Source organism: Ochotona curzoniae, unplaced genomic scaffold, assembly GCF_017591425.1.
Source record: "Ochotona curzoniae isolate NIBS_2020 unplaced genomic scaffold, NIBS_Ocur_1.0 scaffold_2476, whole genome shotgun sequence".
In the NCBI taxonomy this organism is placed as follows: Eukaryota; Metazoa; Chordata; class Mammalia; order Lagomorpha; family Ochotonidae; genus Ochotona; species Ochotona curzoniae.
In genome coordinates this window covers 15,366,855-15,387,978 of record NW_024467095.1, presented here as the reverse complement: position 1 = coordinate 15,387,978, position 21,124 = coordinate 15,366,855, and the positions used below count along the sequence as shown (strand labels likewise).

Below are 21,124 nucleotides of genomic sequence, written 5' to 3'. Positions count from 1 at the left end.
TGAAAATACCCACCCAAGGTTTTCCTTGGTAAGAACCCTCCTCACTGAGAAGGTGGAGTTTGGGGATGGCCCTGTGAGATGAGCCAGATTGTGTGCCTGTGAGAGAAGTTAGGTGAGTAAGGTCTTCTTTTTAAACAAGATTTATGTATTTCTATTTGGAAGGCAGATTTTATAGAAAGAGAAGGAGAGATAGAGAGAACAGATCTTCTACCTGCTGGATCATTCCCCAAATGGCCACAGTGCCCAGAGCTGAGCTCATCTGAAGCTGGGGGCCAGAAGCGTCTCCAGAGTTTCCCAAGTGGTTACAAGGCTTCAAGGACTTGGGCCATCCTTCACTGTCTTGCCAGGCAGTAAGGAGAGAGCTGGATGGGAAATAAAACAGCTTGAGACATGACCTGTTGCCTGTATGGGATGCTGGTGCTTTCAGGCTGAGGATTAGCTTGCTAAGCCACTGTGCCCACCCTGAGTGAGGTATTCTGCCACTGAAATTTTCAGGACTCTTGCAAGGACTGTGCCATGATCTTTTCGATAATTCCCATTTGACTTAACTCAGGTTGCCATAACAAAATAACAGACTATGTGATTTGAACAGTACATCCTTAGTTTATCACAGTTCAGGAAGCTTTGGATGGAGTCCTGCCTCTGCTTTGAGCCAGTTTCCTGCTAATGCACCTGCTAACTCACCTGAGAAGAAGCAAATGCTGATCAAAGTATTTGGGTTCCTGGTACCTGGGAGCAAATTCCTGGTTTCTAGTTTCAGTCTGGCTCAACTCTGGGTGTTTGCTGGCATGTGGAGCGTGAACCAGCAGATGGAAAAATCTCTTCCTTTCTTTTTTTCCTCTGTCTTTCCCTGTCACTTTGCCTTTCAAAAAATAAATAACTTTACATAAAATACCAGGTGATTTAGTCATCAGGTTAACTATTACTTGTCTCTGAGTCTTAGAGCTAAGCTCTGTGAAGACGAGAGCTTTATTTTGTGTTGATGTATCTGAAGAACTTGTAGGCATTCCTGCTTTAGTAAGTGTAGAATGAACGAATGAGGCCAGTTGCTAGGACTGTCGGGTGAGGAACAAAAACAGGTGGTGCATGAAACTCTGTAGAAAACTGGGAAATACTGATCACGTGGGAAAGGAGACTGAGAGTTCTTCTATTCCAAGATGCTAATCCCTTGTCCAGTAAATGTTGATGCCTTACAGAGGTGGACGCGATGTTGTGAAGACACTATTTTGTGGTTCAAACTTGTGTTTCTAAGTTGTTATGGAGGTGAAGATGTTTTCATATGCAGTATGCCATAACAAAATGCCATAGACAGTGCTTGCTAAAATTTATGTTTTTTGAGGGAAAGATGTGTTTATTTACTTGAAAAGTGGACAAGGAAAAGAGAGAGAGGGAAGAAGAGGAAGGGAGAGGGAAAGGTGCAGACTTCAGTCACTGGTTCATTCTCTAAATGGCTCCAGCAGCCACCACTGTGCCCAAGCCAAAGCCAGGAGCCAGGAACTCCCAGCTAGGTTTTCCTCATGGCAGGTGCAGCAGAGACCCAGCTACCTGGGCTATCAGCCACCGCCTTCTGAGGTGTGTTTACAGGGGAGTAAATCAGAAATGAAGCAACCAGGACATGAACTGGCCCTCCGATAGGGGATTTGGGTGTCACAAGAGGCTGCTTCTCTCATGCCACATTGCTGGTCCAGACCAGCATTGATAATGATAGAGATTATTTCTCACACTTCTGGGGCATGGAAGTCTGATGTTAATAAGATCCTGGCATGGTCAGTTTCTGGTGATGGCTTTCTTTTCTCATAGATAGCCACCTTCTCCCTGTGTACTCACATGGCAGAAGAGAGAGAGGAGAGGGAGGGAGAGAGGGAAACAGGGAGGGAGGCAGGGAAGAAGGAAGAGGGGGAGAGAGAGAGAGACAGAGACAGAGACAGACAGAGAGAGGAAAAAGAGAACGCCAAGCAAGTTCTTGTCATCCTCTTAGAAGGACACCAATCTCATCATGAGACTCATTGTCATCTAAACAGTATTGCCTTCAGAGACCAGTGTTTTGGTCTATCTTGTAAAACCATTGCTGTGGTGCCTCTACTTCCAATCCAGCTTCCTGCTAAAGCATCCTGGAAAGCAGAAGAGGATGGCCCAAGAGTTTGGACTCCCGCACTCACAAAACACTCCTGCTTCAGCCTGGCCCAGCCTGGCTTTTTGCCACATTTAGCAAATCAGCAGATACAAGACCACTCACTACCCTCTCTCTCTCTGTAATTCTGCCTTCCGTATAAATTATTAAACACTTAAAAAGATAATAAATATAATTACCTCCAGAGGCTCTTTCCTTCAATGCCATCATGTTGGATGTTACAGCATTCCATGTGTGGTTGCTATGGAGCACAGTTCAGTCCACAGCAGTCCAGGGTGTAACAGGTGTTGAGGACTTTTAGGGTGTAGAGTCATGAGATACCAGGCCAGAAAACAGGATGTTGTGTCTCCACCTCAAAGTCACTGCTTGGCAAGTGGGCTGCTAGCTGGGCCATGTGGGGTTCCAGTGCAATCATGTTTCTCAGAGCCTGCCTAGAGGCATATTTTATAATAAAACATATTCTCCATGATTTCTAATGAATGGTTAAATTGGATCCTTTTTGTTTAGAAAATATACTGGGGCTTCTGAGGAGGCATTGCAGGTCCCCCATTATTTGCAATATTGTGGCTTTAAAAATATTTTAATACTATTGGGAGAGAAATGATCTCTTAACAGTATCTCATGAATATATATTTTTTTCAAATGAATTTTAGAATGTTCTCAAGTGCCAAGGAGAAAAACCATATTGAGATTCAAATTAGAACTCTGTCAAATATGTAAGTGATTCTGCAATTTATAAATGATCTTGTAAGCATTCTTACAGTGTTGCGATGTTTCAGGAACATAATAGGTTTCTACGTTATTTTTAATCATTTAATTCTTTCCAAGTTTTGTATTTTTCTTTTAGCTGCTCCTTTTGTTGGTAAGTGTTTTTTTTTTTGTCTTTCAGTGTGTTATAGTTTTTGCTATTGTTGAAAATAAAAGAGCCTCATAGTGTATTTCCTAATTATTGATTGATATTATACTGGAAACTATTTTTATCTATATCTTGTTTTATATGAAGCCATCTTACTGAAGTCTCTTACTAGTGTTAATGGCTTTTAGTTTATTCTTCCAAGTTTTCAGTTATACTGTCTGTATAGAGTAATACAGATAGTAATAAAAATACACTTTGCTGCTTCTTTCCAATGGTTGGTGATCTTAGTGTCCGTTTCATGCCCTGTTCTTGGTCTCATCAATAAATACGGATGGTAGAGAGAGTAGCTGCATCTGATTTTCTGGCCAGGTCTCTGGAGGTTCTCAGTGGCTCAGCAGCCCCTGGCCTATCAGTCCATAGATTCGTTCCTGGCCTTCCAGGCTATGTAGTACTGTATGGAAATGAACTCTGCAGGCTGCGTGTTCCAGGGCTCCCGTGTCAGCTGGTTTCTGGCTGAGCGTTGCCAATGGAAAGTCCCGGCAAGAGATCCATAAGCTGAAGCAAGAGAGAAGCAGGATTTTGCTCCCTGATTCTCAACCACAGGGTGCCCCACCCAGCAGCAGCTGCAGCGTGCATTTTGTGGCTCCAGCTTTGGCCAGACCACTGAATCCATGGTTCCAGTTTCTTCAGGGTAAACTTGACCCCTGAACTTAGGAAAGAATAAGTCTTTGCTTTCTGTTTTGTTTCTGGTGTACCCTCAATCCCTAGAGCCCACAGTTTAGAGGGCAGAGGATGTCCTGCACATGCAAACCTCTAGGGCTTGGCATCCTCCATCAGAGCCGGCACAGCATGTAAATGCTTGCTCATCAGGAATAGGCTTTGAGACCCCTCTTGCCTTCTGTCCTTTAACAAAAGAAACCTGTCCCTGAATGCCTTTTAGTTTTGCGGGTTGTGACGTTCCTGATATTTGGCATGGACCTTGCTTTGGAGTACATCTGAGAGCATCTGAGCATTTAGATTCAAGAGAATATGTGACATTAACTTGTTGATTCTTCCCCACAGAAGCATGCATGAGAGGGTTTGGAGTGAGGAAATGCTGCTTCACAGAGTGGCCAGCATCTATTTCCTTACTTTCATTTGTATCTAGTTTACAGTTTTTGCAGTTACAAATTTTGATAGTATTTAAAAATAAAGATTTAAGAAAGGCAGATTTATACAGAGAAGAGACAGAAACATCTGCTATCCACTGGTTCATTCCCCAAATGGTCCCAACAACCAGAGCTGAGCCAATCTGATGCCAGGAGCTTCTTCTGGGTCTCCCACGCAGGTGCAGGGTCCCAAGGTTTTGGGCCTTCCTTCCCTGCTTTCCCAGGCCACAAGCAGGGAGCTGGATGGGAGGTGGAGCAGCCGGGACACATGAATTGTTGCTGGTCCTTAGAAGTGGAGGATTAGCCAATTGCACTAACCCACCAGCCCCCACTTTTAAAAAAATATTTATCTTTATTGGAAAGGTCAAGATATTCAGAAAGAAGGAGACAGAGAAAGATCTTCTGTCGACTGGTTCACTCCCCAAGTGCCTGCAGTGGGCGGAACTGAGCCGAGCAGAAGCCAGAAGCCAGGTACTTCCTCCAGGTCTTCTATGTGGGTGCAGGGTTCCAAGGCTTTGGGGCATCCTCCACTGCTTTCCTGCCCACAGGTAGAGAGCTGAATGGGAAGTGGAGCAGCCGAGACACAAATCGGCACCCATATGGGATCCTGGCACGCAAGGTGAGGACTTCAGCCACTAGGCTACCACACTGGACCTGCACCAGGCCCCCAATTTTAGGCAGTATTTTTTTTGCAAAAGTTGCACACAGTAGCTGGCAAATATTTTGGCAATTATAAGCAAATAGACCTAACCTGAGTTTTGTTGCTTTGATTTTGGACTTCTAGATTCCAGAACCACGAGATGGTGTACTTCTGATGTTTAAGATGCCTTGTGTGTGGTCCCTGTCTGCAGAAGCCCCAGAAAGCATGCCTTCTCTGCCTTGGTGCCTGCGTTCCTGCCGGGTGGAGACCTAGCAGTGTGTCTGCATTGCTGTCTGCCCTTCAGAGCGGCTGTGTCGGTGCATGATCCCCTCAGAAGTGCACAGCAGTGCGTCTTCTTGGGCTCCACTCGATGTTGACATGAACTTACACAGCCGTTTCCTCCTGGCTGATGGGTAACAGCAATGTACTTCTCAAAATTTGTATTCCCCAGATTCTTAAAGGGATGGATTTTTTCATCTGTTCGTTTTCTATTTGAATTACTTCTATATATTGTCTAATGACAACATTCCCCATTTTTCTGTTATGGTTTTTGCTTGTTTTGTTCCTACGAGTCTGAAGCACTTTTTCTTGCTGATCTGACTCAGTTTCAAGTATTCCTACGGTAGGAAGAGGTTTTAAATATCAAGAATGCTTGTTGGGTTTAACTGGCTGCCTTTTCATCGTGTGAGGATCAGGTGATATTTATTTGACCTATTGATGTAAGACACCTGTAGTTGTAAGAACTTTAAAAAGCAGAGCTGCTTAATGTTTTATGGGATGCAGGAGTGATGCCAATGTGAGGCTTTTGAAAGCAAGTGTGGAGGGTGTGTCCCAGAGGGTCTGGAGGGCAATCATAGGCAACCAGCTGAAGCTCATGCAGGGCCTGGTGACGTGGGAGGGTCTGGCTTCCACGTACAGGCAACATACATCAACTGGTGACTTTCCGACTCGAGGATAGCTGCAGAATTGACTATTACTGTAGAGGATGGTGGCAGGAGAAGAAAATAAAAGCAAGCAGGGAGCTGGATGGGAAGTGGGGCTGCAGGGATTAAAACTGGCGCCCATATGGGATCCCTGGCGTGCAAGGTGAGGACCTTAACCACTGCGCCACTGCGCCGGGCCCTAACTAGCGATTCTAATGCCAGTTGGGTGCGTGATTCTAAGACGCCACAGGAAGGAGATGACTGGGGAGTCCCCGCAAAAGCGAGGTTCATTAGCATTCCACATAGGTCACACAACAGACTGCTTGCACTTTCATGGGACATGATGGCTGATGCCAAGTAGGGAAGGACCTCTGTAGGGAAGACGAAACAGCTACCATTTGCGGATCGTTGGAAAGCAAACACAAAGGCCAGTGGGCAGGAGTCGCAGGAGTTTCAGATGAGGCACAGTGTAAGGAAGAACCATCTAACCACTTACGCTATCCAAACAGAGTGGGCTGCTGGTTGACAGATTTCCCCATCTGCTTCAAGTGTGCAGGCACAAGTGGGCCCTTCACTTTTCAGGAGCTGTCCTGGGATAGATTCATATATTATTTGTAGGTGATTCTAAAGTGCCTTCTGCTTTGGAGATTCTGTGATCTGCAGATGTAGTAATGCTGTAACCAACATGGTGGAAGGAATCAAAAGGAGAAAGAGGGAGCAAATCTAGACCACTCACTGCAAAAATAAAAGGTAGTCACCCAGTCATGCATTCTAGACAAAGAAGCCATCATCATAGCTCCAAAGCCAGAATTACCCCCAGTTGGTATAGGGCTGCCCCAAACAATTGGAAAGGAGGCCTTAAATCAACATCCTGCAGAGGATTTTGTTGTTGCGGTGGTGGTTTTATTCCATCAGGGACAAAAGTGTCAAAATAGATATTAATGATGCTCAGAAAAAGGGACAACGCACACTCCACATTTAGCCTCTTCTATGGAAAGTCTGACTTCTCTGACAGCTGAGGAGTGTGGGGCAACAGGCAAGTCGCTTCCTTGCAAGCAGGGCTAAGTCACAGCCTGAGAGAAAGCGAAAAGGCAAGAATAAGAAAGGGGTGGAATAAAGAGAGAAGGAGAAAAGAGGACAAGATGCATAGGTGCCTTTACTGCGCTTCCAGCTTAGGGCGAGTCCTGGGAGCCCGGAGCTGGGGAGCAGGAGGCGGTAGCTCTGAGGCCAGCTGTGCCGCGACTTCCCTAGAGACCTTGGGAGTGTCGGGCCGTCCTGTTAGCCTAAAAGTGCTCGGAGCTTTGGGGAGGAAAACAGCTTCAAAAATGGAAGATGTTGTTTCGTTCCCTATCTTTAAGGTCGGGAGGAGGGAAGACTAGTAAGTGGAGAGGGTAGAAAAGAAGGTGAGAATACACTATGCCCAGAGGAGTTCTGCTCTACCGGACGCTTCAGGGAGCTCCGAGGCTGGCAATCTGCCAGGGACTTCTGCCTGCGGTCCCCTAGATCCCGCTGGGCACGCAAGCTTCGCGTGAACACCCTGTGAAATCCAGGGGCGAAAAGCAAGGCGCGCCCCTCCCCCACTAGATGGCACTGAAACGCCTAGTTCGCGATTTTCCTAAAGCAGAAAGGAGGTGTTGAGGGGAGACAAAAAGAATATGGTGGAGGTGCACTGCTGTAGGCCCGCACGCCCCCGTTGTGCAAAGCGGGGTACCGGGCAATTTCCTTCATCTAGACAACCTCTTCACCCTGGAGGGCAAGGCAGGGCAGGGCGGAGCCTCGGCTGTGCAGCGAGGCTGCAAACCAGGGGGCGAGCGTTACCGAAAAAGCCCTAGTGCTGAAGCTGGGGGGAGGCTCCCAGCTCTTGGGGTGCCCTCTCACCAGGCAGCGGGGCCTGGGCTTTCTCGCCCAAGGTTTGGGGTCCGGTAGGGACCCTCTTCTTAACCCCTGCAGGAGCTGCATCCGGCCCGTCACCCACACACAATGACAAACTCTCCTCCGAGGGTCCTCCCCATCTTCCCAGCTCGCAAAAGCCGGCATCAACTGTTCGCCCCCGCCCATTAACGTTCTTCCGATCTGGAATAGGTCGGTCCCTTTTCTTTCCGTCTGAAGAGGGTGGCCAGAAGGAGGTGGGTGTGTGTTGGGGAGCCTGGTGCTGGCGTGGGCTGCGCCCGGGGGCTGGCCGCGGTCACCCAGCGCGGGCTGTGCTGAGCCTAGCTCCGGAGGAAACGCCTGTAGCTGACCGGGTAGCGCCTGTGGCTTTAGGGGCTCAAACAAAGATCAAATGCAACTGGGGAAGCAGCGAGCTTGCCCAGCTTCTCGTAAGCCCATTCGGCAAAAAGCAGCCTTTTCTGTAAAGAACGCTGGCGAATTTCAAGGAAATTTTCCACGGCTGGAGAGAGAACCAGGAGATGCAGGCAACATCTCTAAATTTATAATAGTGCATGTAAACATGCTACATGCCACATATATGTATATGTGCATAGATATGGATGTGGTCGGGCACATACCTTTCTAGACACCATTGACTTGCCTGGTCAAAGAATAAAGCTCATACATTTCTTGCTCGGGAAATGGTGCAGTTTATCTTTAAGGAGGCTAGAAAAATAAGAGATGAGGCTCACGTTGCACGGATGACATCACTAGCTTTTGGCTGCGCGCTCCGTGTTCTCGTCTGTGGGTTTTAGCCAAGGCTGCAGCGCCCGGCACCCGAGCGAGAGAGCACGGCAGCGGCTTCCTCCGGCTCCCGCACTCGGGCGATGCGATTTGCAGAGCCCCCCGGTCGCAACCGGGGCCCTCGCTCTTCCCAGGCAGGGGCCGAGCCCGCGAGGCCTTGAAGCCGCGGCGGCTAGAGGAGGAGGCTGGGAGGAGAAGCGGAGCGACCCAGCCGCCCTCCCCCACTCCCGCCCCAGTCACCTAGGCTATCGCCGCGCGCCGGGAGCCGGACCGCGGACGCTGAGGCACAGGCTTCTCTGCACGCTGACGATTGAGCCGGCTTCTCGGCGTCCAGGTGTGCTGCAAAGAAAATGGTGCAATCCGAGAGCAGCTGACCCTAGCTGGGCAGAGCAGAGCCGGTGCGAGGGAGCCAGGGCGCAGGTGGCGGGAGAAGGGGGCGGGTTGTTTCGAGGGGCCGGGCCCGGGGTTTTCCTCGGTGTCTGCAGCATTTTCTTTGCACCTGGGCAGAACTCCCCGGGAGCACGCTAGCCGGATGAAGTGAGGCGAGTCTGGAGGCTGCGGAGCGGACCCTCCTGGAACAAGACTGCGCCGGGGACAGCGGCATGACGCCGGGGGGCCTGGCTGCGAGGCCGGCAGCGCGCGGCAACGGCGCGACCTGTCCATGGTGTTGAAGGCGCCGCGCGCCGTGCGCCCCGCCGGGTGCGCCTTCCTCGGCGCAGCCCGCCCCTTGCTCCCGCCAGCTGCAGCCGGTTCTCGGCAAACCGCCTGCGGGACTTAATCCCGTAACGCCGCCCAGGTGAAGGCGCAGTCGACCCCAAGAGGCGGCCTGAATGGGGAGGCCAGAAGCCGGCGGCCGGGGAGAGCTCAGGGAGAGGTCGGCAGAGATGGTGCGTCGGCCGGGAGCCTTCCTTTGAGCGCAGCGCGTGGGCCAGAAGGAGCAAGGGACCTGCCGGTGACCAGAGGACGGAGATTTTAAAGGTCTGACCCAGAGAGGAAAGAACGTTTCTGGGTGTGTGCAGACCGACGGCGGAGAGCTCCTCAGAGGGAGACCCAGGCGGGACTTGGGACAGCCGGCCCTGGCTTCTGAAGACTTCTCGGCTAGCCGGCCGCAGCGAGGGCGTTTCAGTTCACCCAGCCGACGAGCGGCTGCTCCTGACAGCATCCCCGGCGCTGTCACCGCCCTGCACAAAGAAACCCCCGCCAGCTCCGCCGCAGCCCGGGGCACTGGGTAGTTGGTTTCCGGCCAGAGAGGCAGCGGCGCCCGAAATCGGACTGCGCCCCTAAGGCCGCCCCGGTTGGAGCAGTAGCTTTCTGTGGGGTGGGGAGGGGCCGACGGCCGACTGTGCTGGGTTCGCCGCCACCAGAGGCTGCACCTGCCCCGGAGGATGTCCAGGAGCCCGCAGGAGGTGCTCCGGGTCAGAACTTTTTAGGTTGTCCGCGCCCATCCCCGCAGTCTCCCCGGGCCACGCACGGGTAGGCGGGGGGCCGAGGGAGCGCCGCGGCGCGAGTCCCCCTCCCATTCTCATCTCCCACCCCCAGCTCGGCCGCCCGCCGCTTTGTTCCGGGCGCGCCGAGGGAAGGCAAGGCTGCGGCGGATCATGCCCATGGTGTAGCGGCCAGGCGGAGGCATGGCTGCCGGAAGGTTGCTGCTCTACACGGGCCTCTCGCTAGCGCTCTGCGCCCTCGGTATGCTGGCCGTGGCCATCTGCTCCGACCACTGGTACGAGACGGACGCCAGGAAGCACAGGGACAGGTGCAAGGCCTTCAACACTCGCCGGGTTGACCCCGGTTTCATTTACAACAACAACAACAACTTGCCGCTCCGGGCGAGCCGCTCGCGGCTGGACCGCTGGGAGGGCAGACTCCTCCGGGCCCGGAATCGCCGGCAGCTCTTCGCCATGAGCCCCGCGGACGAGTGCAGCCGGCAGTACAACTCCACCAACATGGGCCTCTGGAGGAAGTGCCACCGGCAGGGCTTCGACCCCGATATCGCCGCCCTTATTCGGAAAGGTAAGGGCCGGGCGTGGGGCGCGAGGCGTGGCGCTGCGGAGAGCTGGGTGCCTGCAGGCCCTGCTGCCCCGACCCCTCCTCCTCGGGGGCCATGGGCTACCAGATCTCTGGGTTGGCTAGTCCTGGCAGGGCCGCGGAGTGGCCAGAACTCTCCTTCCAATAGCTGGTCGTGGAACTTGCTTGGCCCCTTCCTTAATCCATCTTGCTCTGGTTTGTCTGGCTCCCTGCACAATCTCGTGGTCCAGGATTTTTTTTTGTTCCTTTTGGCCTCCTCAGCCCATTATAGGGAAGGCAATGTAAAATGTGCAGTAAAGACAGGTTGCATATCTGTGGCTGTTGAAGTTATCTAAGTGGTGTGCTGGGGGAAGCATCTCATCAGAAGAGATCCTACTCAGGCCAGAAGCGTTTGCTGGGCGCTGTAGTTTACCAGGCAACGGGCAGGCACATGACGGCCCTTGCCCTGTGGCAGCTCGAAGTCGGTTAGCCTGCAGCATCATATCGCGATTTATTTCTGCTTTTGAAAAAGTAGTGGACAAAAGTGACTTGTGTACGTAGGAGCTATTGAAGCACGTATACAGAAAATAAGTTCTTGGGGTAACGCCTGAGTGGGGCTTTCACAGGAAAAAGAAATGTGATTTTTTCAGGTTTAGACTAAAAGGAGAAAAAAAGAGGATGAGGCGAACCGAAACATCAAGGTGCTTTTGCCAACTACCAAATTTGGTACTTTAATGTGGTCACACACATTTAAAAAATTCTGCAGATTTGAAACAGTCGACATAGCTTGTAGGACTGTGCCGTGTCCGAGCCGCTGGGATGTGGTGTGTGTGTGCGTCAGTAGCGCTGTGCGGAGAGGAACCTGTTATCTGATGTCTGCATGCTGGGAACACGCAGATTTTGTGGCCCTTGTCCCACCTCCCCTCCCCCGTTTTGTTTCCTTCAACTACTAAATGATGCCAAGGTGACGATGGTGCGGTTGCTTGCAAACTGCCTTGAGGCCGCTCTTTATATTTCTTCCTAGCATGCCTTGTGGCTTGCTGCCACTTGGGAATAATATTTGTGCCAAGTGATGCTACTCTTTCATCTGCAGTGAGTTAAAACAGATCAGAAAAAAAAAATATTACTGCTTTGAAGAAATGGGAGTTTAAGAATGCCAAGCAGTGGATAACGGCCTAGGTGGCTGGTTCAGATTTGGGTGAAGTAGGTTCAGAGAGAGAATCCATCTTAGTGTTGTTCTGTGGTTTGTTTAGAATGACTAGGGATTTTTAGGTGGTATAGCTGTGGGTGTGTTCATGCAACAAACATCCTGTTTCGTGATTAGACTCAAATTAGAGCAAGGTGACCCATTGGGAGTGCCACGACTTTGCAAGAGTCCACAAGACAGAGACTTAATTGAGAAGTTGAGAAGCAAGAGGAAATAGAGTACTTAATTAAACATTTTTTGGGGGAGTAAAACAGTTTTTGACAATGGGTAGCTTTATAACAATTTTCAGATTCTCAGATTCATAGAATTATTTTATTCATCATTTTCTGCTCCCTGTAAAATTGAAATGGTAGGAAGTTGGCTGAAAAGTGAAGGAGAATCCATATTCATAATAACTGGTAGGCACTGCTGAGATTTGCTGAAGGACATTCTCCAGTTTCTGTTTTTGGATGCCCTGGGAACCAAGAACAGATACTTTCTGTCTGGAATTGGTTAACCCCACTTGGAGAAAGGGGATCAAATTCATGGCCTCTGGAGGTTCCATTCAGGGCTTTGATTCCTTGTTGCTCCGCCTGGCATTTGGACCTGAAAGGTTGACTTGGTCTGTGCACGGGAGGGACGGTTGCCATAGTGACATGTTCTTCCGGTGAAGCTGGAAGCAGTGGCAGAGAAAGGGACAGGGAAGAACGTACAACATTTTAACTTTGTATAGACTGCTTTCTAATTGCAGCAACATAAATGGACGCTACACGGCAGGGGGATTGAATACACTGATACCTAGGGGTGGCAGGACATTGTATTTCATTGGAACTAATGGAAATGTTGGTTCCCATCACCCAAATACAGCAATCACTGTCAGCTGCAAGCACTCGCTTAGCATGGTTGTTTCTGTCCGCTTGACTTCCTTGTTAGGTGTTATGGAGATAGGTGGCATGGCAGCCTTACAAATCTTGAGAGCCTTAAGGTCACTGTACTTTTGAGCTATAAAAACAAGAGCTTTGTAAACTGGATTTTTCTTTTCTAAGTAGCGGTAGATGCATCTTGGAAGTAGTGCATCTTCTATTAGTAGATTTCACAGATAGTTGCAATTACACACAGGATGTAATCTCCAGACTCCATCAGTATTCTTTCTAGTTGGAAAGATTTCACAATATCTCTTTATTTCAAGTTAGGACATCTTAGGGAAAGATATTTGTGTCACATCTCTGCTTAGGAGCCTCCCTTTGGTATCTTAGACCTTTGTTTTGAAACATCCTGATCTGAAGGATGCACCGTTCAAGGGGAGCGGGAAGCAGGGAGAAGACTGCAGTCTATCACTAGCATAGGAAAACTGGAGATTTAGCTATAGGATCATAAAGAATGCAGTCCTTCAGTAAATCGGTCTCATTACATTAAAAAGTGCTGTTTGTGCATTGAAAATAAAGCACAACTCCAAAAATTAATATGGAGACAAGAGGAAAATCCATCTCTCATCTGAAGGTACAGTCCTTCGAGTTCATGTTCATTCTGAAATGCACGTTCTTCAGTGCCTTCCTGCCCCGACTGTCCCCTAAGTATGGATTCCTGGTCATTGCATTTGCATGAATCAACTCTAAGCTCCTGGCAGACAGGAAAAGTCAACATTTATAAGATACTTGAGCACTAACCACAGATTTGGGACTTAGGAAATATATGCATTGGGTTCATAGAAATGTATTTACCATGAAGCTTAATCTAACTGTAAGACGACTTATGTGGGAAGTCAAATCAAAGGTGTTAACAAATTGTGATTAAAAAAAACTACCCAGTGTGTCTACCAGGCCAGGTTAGCATTGCCGCAGATGATGTATCAAAGGAGCATTTTGTGAGAGAAAGCTCTGCTGAGCAATAAGGGAAACACAGTTCCTTCTTGGGTAGCATTTGCAATGCAACGATAAGCATTGCATAGTCGTTGTTTTTCACATTACCTAAGATTTTAATTGTTTCCTTTTTGGAGGTAGGATTGGCTGGGGAGTGCAGCCTAGATACATTGCATCAAGGTTTTGTTTGATTTTTGCCTATGAAGAGTCTTAATTTAGGACCTCTCATCTTGTTCTAAAGATGGCTTGTGTATCCACAGCCTCTAGTAAGTTCCTGCAGGCATCTGGGACCGGTGAATGGCAAGAAGGGTTTGTGAAATCTCAGGGACTTCCAGACACTCAGGTGGAGCAGCTGGAGGTAGGCTGTTGTTTCAGGGAACATTTAGGTTCTTTGGTTTGGACTGAAATGTTACCTTGAGTTGATCTGAAATTAGTAGACCTCAGCTAAGACTTGGAGAACTATTTATGATTTAGGTACAGCAACAGAAACTTTCCATGGCGTACTTATCAGTGTTCCACAAATTGCTTTAGTAAAACATTCTTTACATCTAAAAATTAATAATGTAATTAGCAAATATTTACTGTACCTGTCTCACGTGATGGAGGCGCGTTGCAAAGATGAGCAGGAAAAAGACTTGGTCGCAGAATTCTCAGTTTGTTCATGTCACTGAGGATGGTAAGGGCAACAACAGGATCCCATCTTGTACAAACAGGGGAAGGATGGGCTGTGTTAGCAGGAGGAATTAGGGAGAATTATTCTGAGGAAATGTGGACAAGTTTTTTTTTTAATTGTAAGGAAGATTTACAGGGAGAAGGAGCGACAGAAGGCACTTCCATTCTCTGGTCCACGCCACATGTGGCCACAGTGTGTGGCTGGAGCTGAACTGATCTGAAGCCATGTGCTTCTTGCAGGTTGCCCACATGGATGCAGGATCCCAAGGGTTTGAACCATCCATCCTCTGATACTTTTCTAGGCCATAAACAGGGAACTGGATGGGAAATGGAGAAGCCAGGACGTGAACCAGTACCTGTAAAGAATGCCAGCACTTGCAGACAGAGGGTGACAGCCCCTGGATGAGATGTTGATGGTGATTTGACATGGCCGGGGAGGAAGTGCATCTCTTAGGAAGGGGTCAGCATGAGGAGTGTCTTGGGAGTGTTGATCTCTGGGGTGAGGAGATAGAGCAGATGTGGAGCAGAACAGGCAAGCACTGGATCAGGCGGGTTGCACATCAGATCTATAGCGGTGCTCTCTGAGAGAACAGCCACGAGTCACACGTGGTTCTATAAGTTTAAAATCCTCAGCATTCCCGGTTCCCTGGCTTAGTTCTGTCAACCACATTACAGCCAGATGTGTCTGTCTGTACAGCAGCCAGGATGTGTCTGCTGGCCGTCGTTGTGCGTAGGATAGAAAGCGTCCCCATCACCAGAGAAAGTTCTGTTGGACAGCTTGCAGCTCCTGAACGGTTCAAGCATGTTCCCTACTTCAGATGGGGGTAATTACATGGTCGCTTGAGATGAACTATGTTAACCATTCTGCATAAAGTTCATTACTTGATTATGTTGGACAGAAAGTTTCAAATCATCCTTTATGTTAAATCTATATTTTGTTAATTTTCCATCACTGATTTATAGAATCTTCATCTGCTTCTCCTCTATCCTCTTCTTTTCCTCTCCTTGAGTTCACTAAAAATAAGTTGCAAGATTGACTAGATGGGAAAAGTATTAATAATTATAGCCCAACTTGATGCCAAGAATTCTTAAGTTTTTTTTTTTCTTTAAATTCATTTTATTTAAAGGGCAGAGTGACAGAGGTATCTTCCATTCACTGATTTACTCACTAAATGGTTACAACAGCCAGGGCTGGGCCAGGCTGTGAAGCCAGAAGCCTGGAGCTCGCTCTGGATCTCCCACATGGGGGACAGGGGACCAGGTACTTGGGCCATCTTCTGTTGCTTTCCTAGGTGCATTAACAGGGAGCTGGATTGGTCCTGGAGCCAGCAGCACTCAAACTGATGCTCCAGGTATGGGATGCTGGCATTGCAAGCAGTGATTAACCCGCTGTACTGCAATCTTGGCCCTAAAAGCTTTCTAATTACTTGCTAATTTATTGTTGAAGATTATTTCAATGAGGTGGATCTTATTGGTAGTTTTTTTTATAAGCTCCCATTTTATAGTTTAGAGAACTGAGGGAGATTAAAAAAAAAGGTCAAAGAATTAGCCAAGAGTCATGGTTAGGAAGTAAAAGTGTCAGATCTTGGGTTCTGACTTCAGATTTGGACTTTCACTCGATGCACATCACTGTCTCTGTAGAATCTGTTAGGATAGGACTGGCAGTGAAGCATCTTACTTTTTATTGCTTTCTAAAACTGCACAAAAGAACAAAAAAGGACATGATAATTTTACGACCTTCATCTAGAGTTGGGATTCTAAAGGTGGGTCACACGCTTTGCTTTGAGACCCAATGTCAAAAATCTACACACATTTTCATACAATTTTTGAGTTGTGTATATTGCTCACCATGGTAGATGCAGAATTACATACAGATGTGTGTGGTCCTGTACCAAGCATGAGAGCCTCTGGGCTGGGCATTTGGGCCAGTGTTACCTAAAATGGACCCACCTGTAGTAGTGGGGAGGGACATGCCACTTGTGAAATCAAAACAGTAATATTAATAAACTGAATAGGTTAGAAAGTGCAGGGAGGCAGGAAGTAAGCCCAAGATGGAATGGTTGTATCCATGGGAAAGAGGACGCCGAGACTTTATGTGCTGTGGAGGAAGGGTGCGAACCTGATGCAGATGAGAGGAATTGAGTGGTTTCATTAGCTAGGGATCTCAGACACTGAGTTTCTTTTTAATTTCTAAGATGCTTATGGGGTTCTGTACTTAGCAGACCCCCCAAAAACTGTTTTGATTGATTGATTAAAAAATCTTAAATGTTTATGAAGACACACTTGCGCAAAGGCTTCTGTGGTCTGTTATGCATGGCGTACATTCTCATGTATGTGTGTTAAATGTGTAATAAGGACGCATGCGCTTAGTTGGACCCCCTCCTCAGTCATCCTAAAACAGAACATCCAGGGGAAGGTGATGGTAGGGAAGGAGCCCTGGGCGGAAGTCGGGACACCTGTTGTGTGGGTAGCTCGTTACCACGTGTGGGGGGAGATCAAAGAAGCACAGTTGCCTTTTGTTCTCAGGGAACTTCCACTTTAGCTTGTAGTTTTCCAAGTTCATGTCTTCCCTGGGGGCCGCATCTGTGTCAACTGGAAGTTGGTCTGGGAGTGGGGTGAGATCCTTTCACTGAGTCAACAGTCAAGCCTTATTTCTGTCCCAGAAGGTCAGTTTATTTCTTTTACTATAGGGTCACTAAGGATCAATTGGAGGATCGATTCTGTATATTCCACTTTGAACAGATAATGAAAATATTTTCTCTCTATTGGTAGTTCTAGACCTTTAGGCAGAATGGTAAGCACTGTTTGCTCCGTCTCTCTCTCTCTCTCTCTCCTCTCTCTCTCTCTCTCTCTCTCTCTCTCTCTCTCTCACACACACACACACACACACACACACATTTAGATGTTAGGCATTAGAAATCACTCATGGTTTTTCAGGTACAGAAACTTTTATAACTTAGTCTAAATGAAAAGTAAAGAGAGGAGGGAGGATATTGCCTGGGGGAATAGTTCGGAGAAATCATTCTAACATCTTCATTGGATTTTTGATACTTGAAAGAATATGTAACATTCTTAAAAGGCATTTTCTTCCCTCAGCTGTGTAATAAGGGTTTGGATGCTATAAATCCAAAACCTTTTATATCTTAACAGGTGTTGAGAAGTTAAATTTAGGTAATGGAAGGTAGACAATAAGTAAATTGGTGAAACTAGGGAACAGAAAAGTCAGGGAGGGGAAGAGACTAAGAAATACTTAAAAATTTTTATTTGAAAGGTGGATTTACAGAGAGAGAGAGAGAGAGAGAGAGAGAGAGAGAGAGAGAGAGAGAGAGAGATTGATCTGCCATCTGTTGGTTCAATCCCCAATGGCCACAGTGGCTGGAGCTGGGTCCATCCAAAATCAGGAACATGGAACTTCTCCTGGGTCTCCCATGTGGATGTGGGTACAGGGGCCCAAGGACTTGGGTCATCATTTACTGCTTTCCCAGACACATGAACAGGGAGTCTGATCAGAAATGGAGCAGCTGGGACTTGCCTATAAATGATGTTCCTGCAGGTAGAGGCTTGCCCTACTGTGCCATGGCATTGGCCCCAGAAAGAAATTCCTAAAGGGTTCATTCTATTGTTTAATATTTTGTTGTTTAATGTTTAAGTAATAGAGGTGGAAAACGAAGCAACTAGCTTGTTACCATTGCAAATCATCTAACGGAATATTTTTTCTAATGACTTGAAATGTCATTTTGCAAGGTGAGGCTGAAGAATAGAAAACTATATAGAGAAACATGGCGATGGCTGCACAGCATTACGAATATATGCAATGCCACTGAACTGTATATTTAAAATGATTCAAAGAGCTAAACTTCATTGTTGTGTATATTTTAACTCCAATTTAAAGAAAAAGAAGTGGCATTTCTTAATGGAGCCAAGCAACTGTATATTGGTCAGTATGTATGCTACTGCACAGCCAAGGCTCTTGATTCATTGTGCACGGTGTACTGGGTGCTGGCCCAGGCTTGGGGTAGGGGAGGTAATGAAACATACAGCATCCTGCCATGATAGGGTTGATACTTCCGTGTTTTGGAAAGGAGAGTATTTGGCCCAGTGGTTAAGCCCCGCTCATGACACACACACCTCTCGTACTGGAGTGCCTGGGTTCAAGCCTGGCTGTGCTGCGGGTTTTAGTGTCCTGCTGATGGACATTGTGGCAGGCAGCAGGTGATGGCTCATTTACTTGTTCTCCACAATCCGTGTAGAAGACCTGGTTGAGTTCTTGGCTCCGGGCTTCCACCTCTCTCAACCTTGGCTTTTGTGAATTTTGTGTGTGTGTGTGTGGGTATGAACCAGTAGATTGGGGCTCTCTCTGGGTGTTTTACTCTCTAATATAAGCAACTTTGGATATTTGGGGAGTCAACCAGTGGATGGATGCAAGCTCTCTACCTCATTTACTCCTAAATAAATAAAGTTAAATTCAAGACAAATAGTTTTGAGCACTAGATTTTTTTTTTTTCTGTTTCAGGGCAAAAACATTAAGGAGCATTAATACATAAAACAGATAAAAGTAATAGATACCTTGCTTAAGTCACTTGAAAAATAATTGAATGTTGAAGGACATTTTACTATATTGATCTAAAACTGGTACCAGTTGTACCTGGTACCTTATCAATGGTGGACGGTCTTGGGTGAAACCCAGTTTGTGTCTTAGGGAGCAGAGAAAGGGATGTTTGTAGACCGACAAATGCAAGCCCTATTGTGGGTCCTGTGAGAGATTTATGTGCTGGGGGTCGGAACACTGCTTCACAGCAAGCAGGGTGGGCTATGCAGGGAAATGACAGGTATTATTTTTAAGTATTCACTTTAAAAAAACTTTTAAAGATGTATTTATTATTTTTTATTGCAAAGTCAGATATACAGAGAGAAGGAGAGACAGTTTCTCCGTCAGATGATTTGCTCCCCAAGTGACCGCAAAGGCCAGTGCTTGTGCCGATGCGAAGTCAGGAGCCAGGAGCTTCCTCCAGGTCTCCCATGCAGGTGCAGGATCCCAAGGCTTTGGGTCATCCTCGACTGCTTTCCACAGGGGGCTGGATGGAAAGTGGAGCTGCTGAGATTAGAACCGGCACCCATATGGGTTCCTGGAAAACTCAAGGTGAGGACTTTATCTGCTAGTCTACTGCACTGGGCCCTAAAAACTTTTAAAATTAGTGACAAAATAGGAGAGTGGGAGGCAGATAGTGAGGGAGGAGGGAGGAAATGAGAGAGGGAGATCTTCCAGCACTGGTTCATTCCCCAAGTGGTCACAATGGCTGGGAGTGGCCCAGATGGAAGTCAATATCTAGGAACTTCATCTGAGTCTCCCACATGGGTATAGGGACCCAGGTACTTGGGCCATCTTTTGCTGCCTTCCCAGGAGCATTTGCAGGGAGCTGGATTGGAAGCAGAGCAGCCAAGACTGAAACTCATGCTTAGTATGGGATGCCAACATTGCAAGTGATAGCTTGGCCCACTGGGCCACTACTCCAGATGCATATTCTGTCTTCTGAAAAGATTTTATTTATTTGTAAGATAGTTCACAGAGAGAAAAGAGATGAGGCGAGACACAGACACAGAGATCCTCCAGCTGTTGGGTTACTCCCCAAATGTCTGTAATTGGTAGGTCTGAGGCTAGCAGGCAGGAGTTTCTTCCAGGTCTCCCATGTGAGTGCAGAGGCCCAAGGACTTGAGCCAGCCTCTGCTGTCTCAAGGCACGTGAGCAGGAACAGGATCACAAGTGGAGCATCCAAGACTCAAACCGCTGCCCAGTGGGATGCCTGTGTTGGTTTAGCAGGGTGTACCACAACTTTGGCACCCTGCCTAGATAGGTAAGTGATGCTTAAAGGACCTTTTGAGGAGCCACTAGGATGTCTACAGGTGATGTTTAGTCTGACTAAGGATGCTGCTGGCATCCAAAGAGGTTGGACAGTTTTGCTTGCTTTCATGGAATATTGTAGCCTTTGAATTATTTCAATTGATTTTATTCTTTGGCGTCAGACTATTTTGCCAAGAAAAGTCAATTTACTTTATATTAGGTCATCTTCATACATTTTTATCATTTCCTGCTTTCAAAAATGCTTTGCTGTTCTGCATTCTGAACCTCACTCGGTTGGGCACTGTTTTGTTCGGAGCATTTCTCATTCTGTTTTGCCCTGAATTGCTGTTCATCTTTAGGATTGCGACTCTGCGTAGGCAGCACAACTTCCCACTCTCCAAAGCACCACTGTATTCCACAGATCTTGATGAAGTCATGTCGTTTTTACCTAAAAGAAGCTCTGCGCTCTTATTTTTTCTTTCTTTTTTTTTTTTTTGAAGATTTATTTATTTTTATTGGAAAGTCAGACATACAGAGAGAAGAGATGGAGAGGAAGATCTTCTGTCTGATTCACTCCCCAAGTGGCTGCAATGGCCCAAGCTGAGCCGATCCAAAGCCAGGAGCCAGGAGCCAGGAGCTTCTTTTGGGTCTCCCATGTTGGTGCAGGGTCTCAAGGCTTTGGGTCATGTTCGACTGCTTTCCCAGGCCACAAACAGGTAGCTGGATGGGAAACAGGGCCGCTGGGACATGAATCGGTGCCCGTATGGGATCCCAGCATGTGCAAGGAGGGACTTTAGCCGCTAGGCTATTGTGCCAGGCTCTCTGTGCTCTTTGCTTTAAGCTGGAAACAATGGGACCCCAACCGGGAGGTCTGTGTTTCCATGCTGCTGCGTGACGGCTGGCATAGCACTGGAGACACACTGGGCACTATTTCAACTATTTCACGAGGTTGACAGCGTGGGTGCCTGGTAGCCTGGCACTCCAACTGTGGGCAGTATATTCCTGAGGACCTAAAGCACTCCTAAGGATGTCCTTGGCACCACTTTTTGAAATGGCAAAATAGTAAGCGACAGTGTTAAGCCAACCTTAATCGACCATTAATAAGAAAATGAATCATGAGGTGTGGTATGGTCATAGAATTTGGAAAACAGTCACAGTCTATTTAAAATAAGTACGGCAGATCTACATATTTC

The 21,124-nt window shown here is 47.6% G+C and overlaps 1 protein-coding gene across 1 annotated transcript in view; it reads left to right on the top strand.

Moving 5' to 3' along the window:
- The first annotated feature begins 9,999 nt into the window (after positions 1-9,999).
- Positions 10,000-21,124, top strand: part of TMEM178B (transmembrane protein 178B) — a 312,133-nt gene continuing 301,008 nt past the window's right edge. Inside the window, exon 1 of the mRNA XM_041002210.1 lies at positions 10,000-10,381. Coding sequence (XP_040858144.1) covers positions 10,000-10,381 — 382 coding nt within the window. The remainder of the gene's footprint in view (positions 10,382-21,124) is intronic.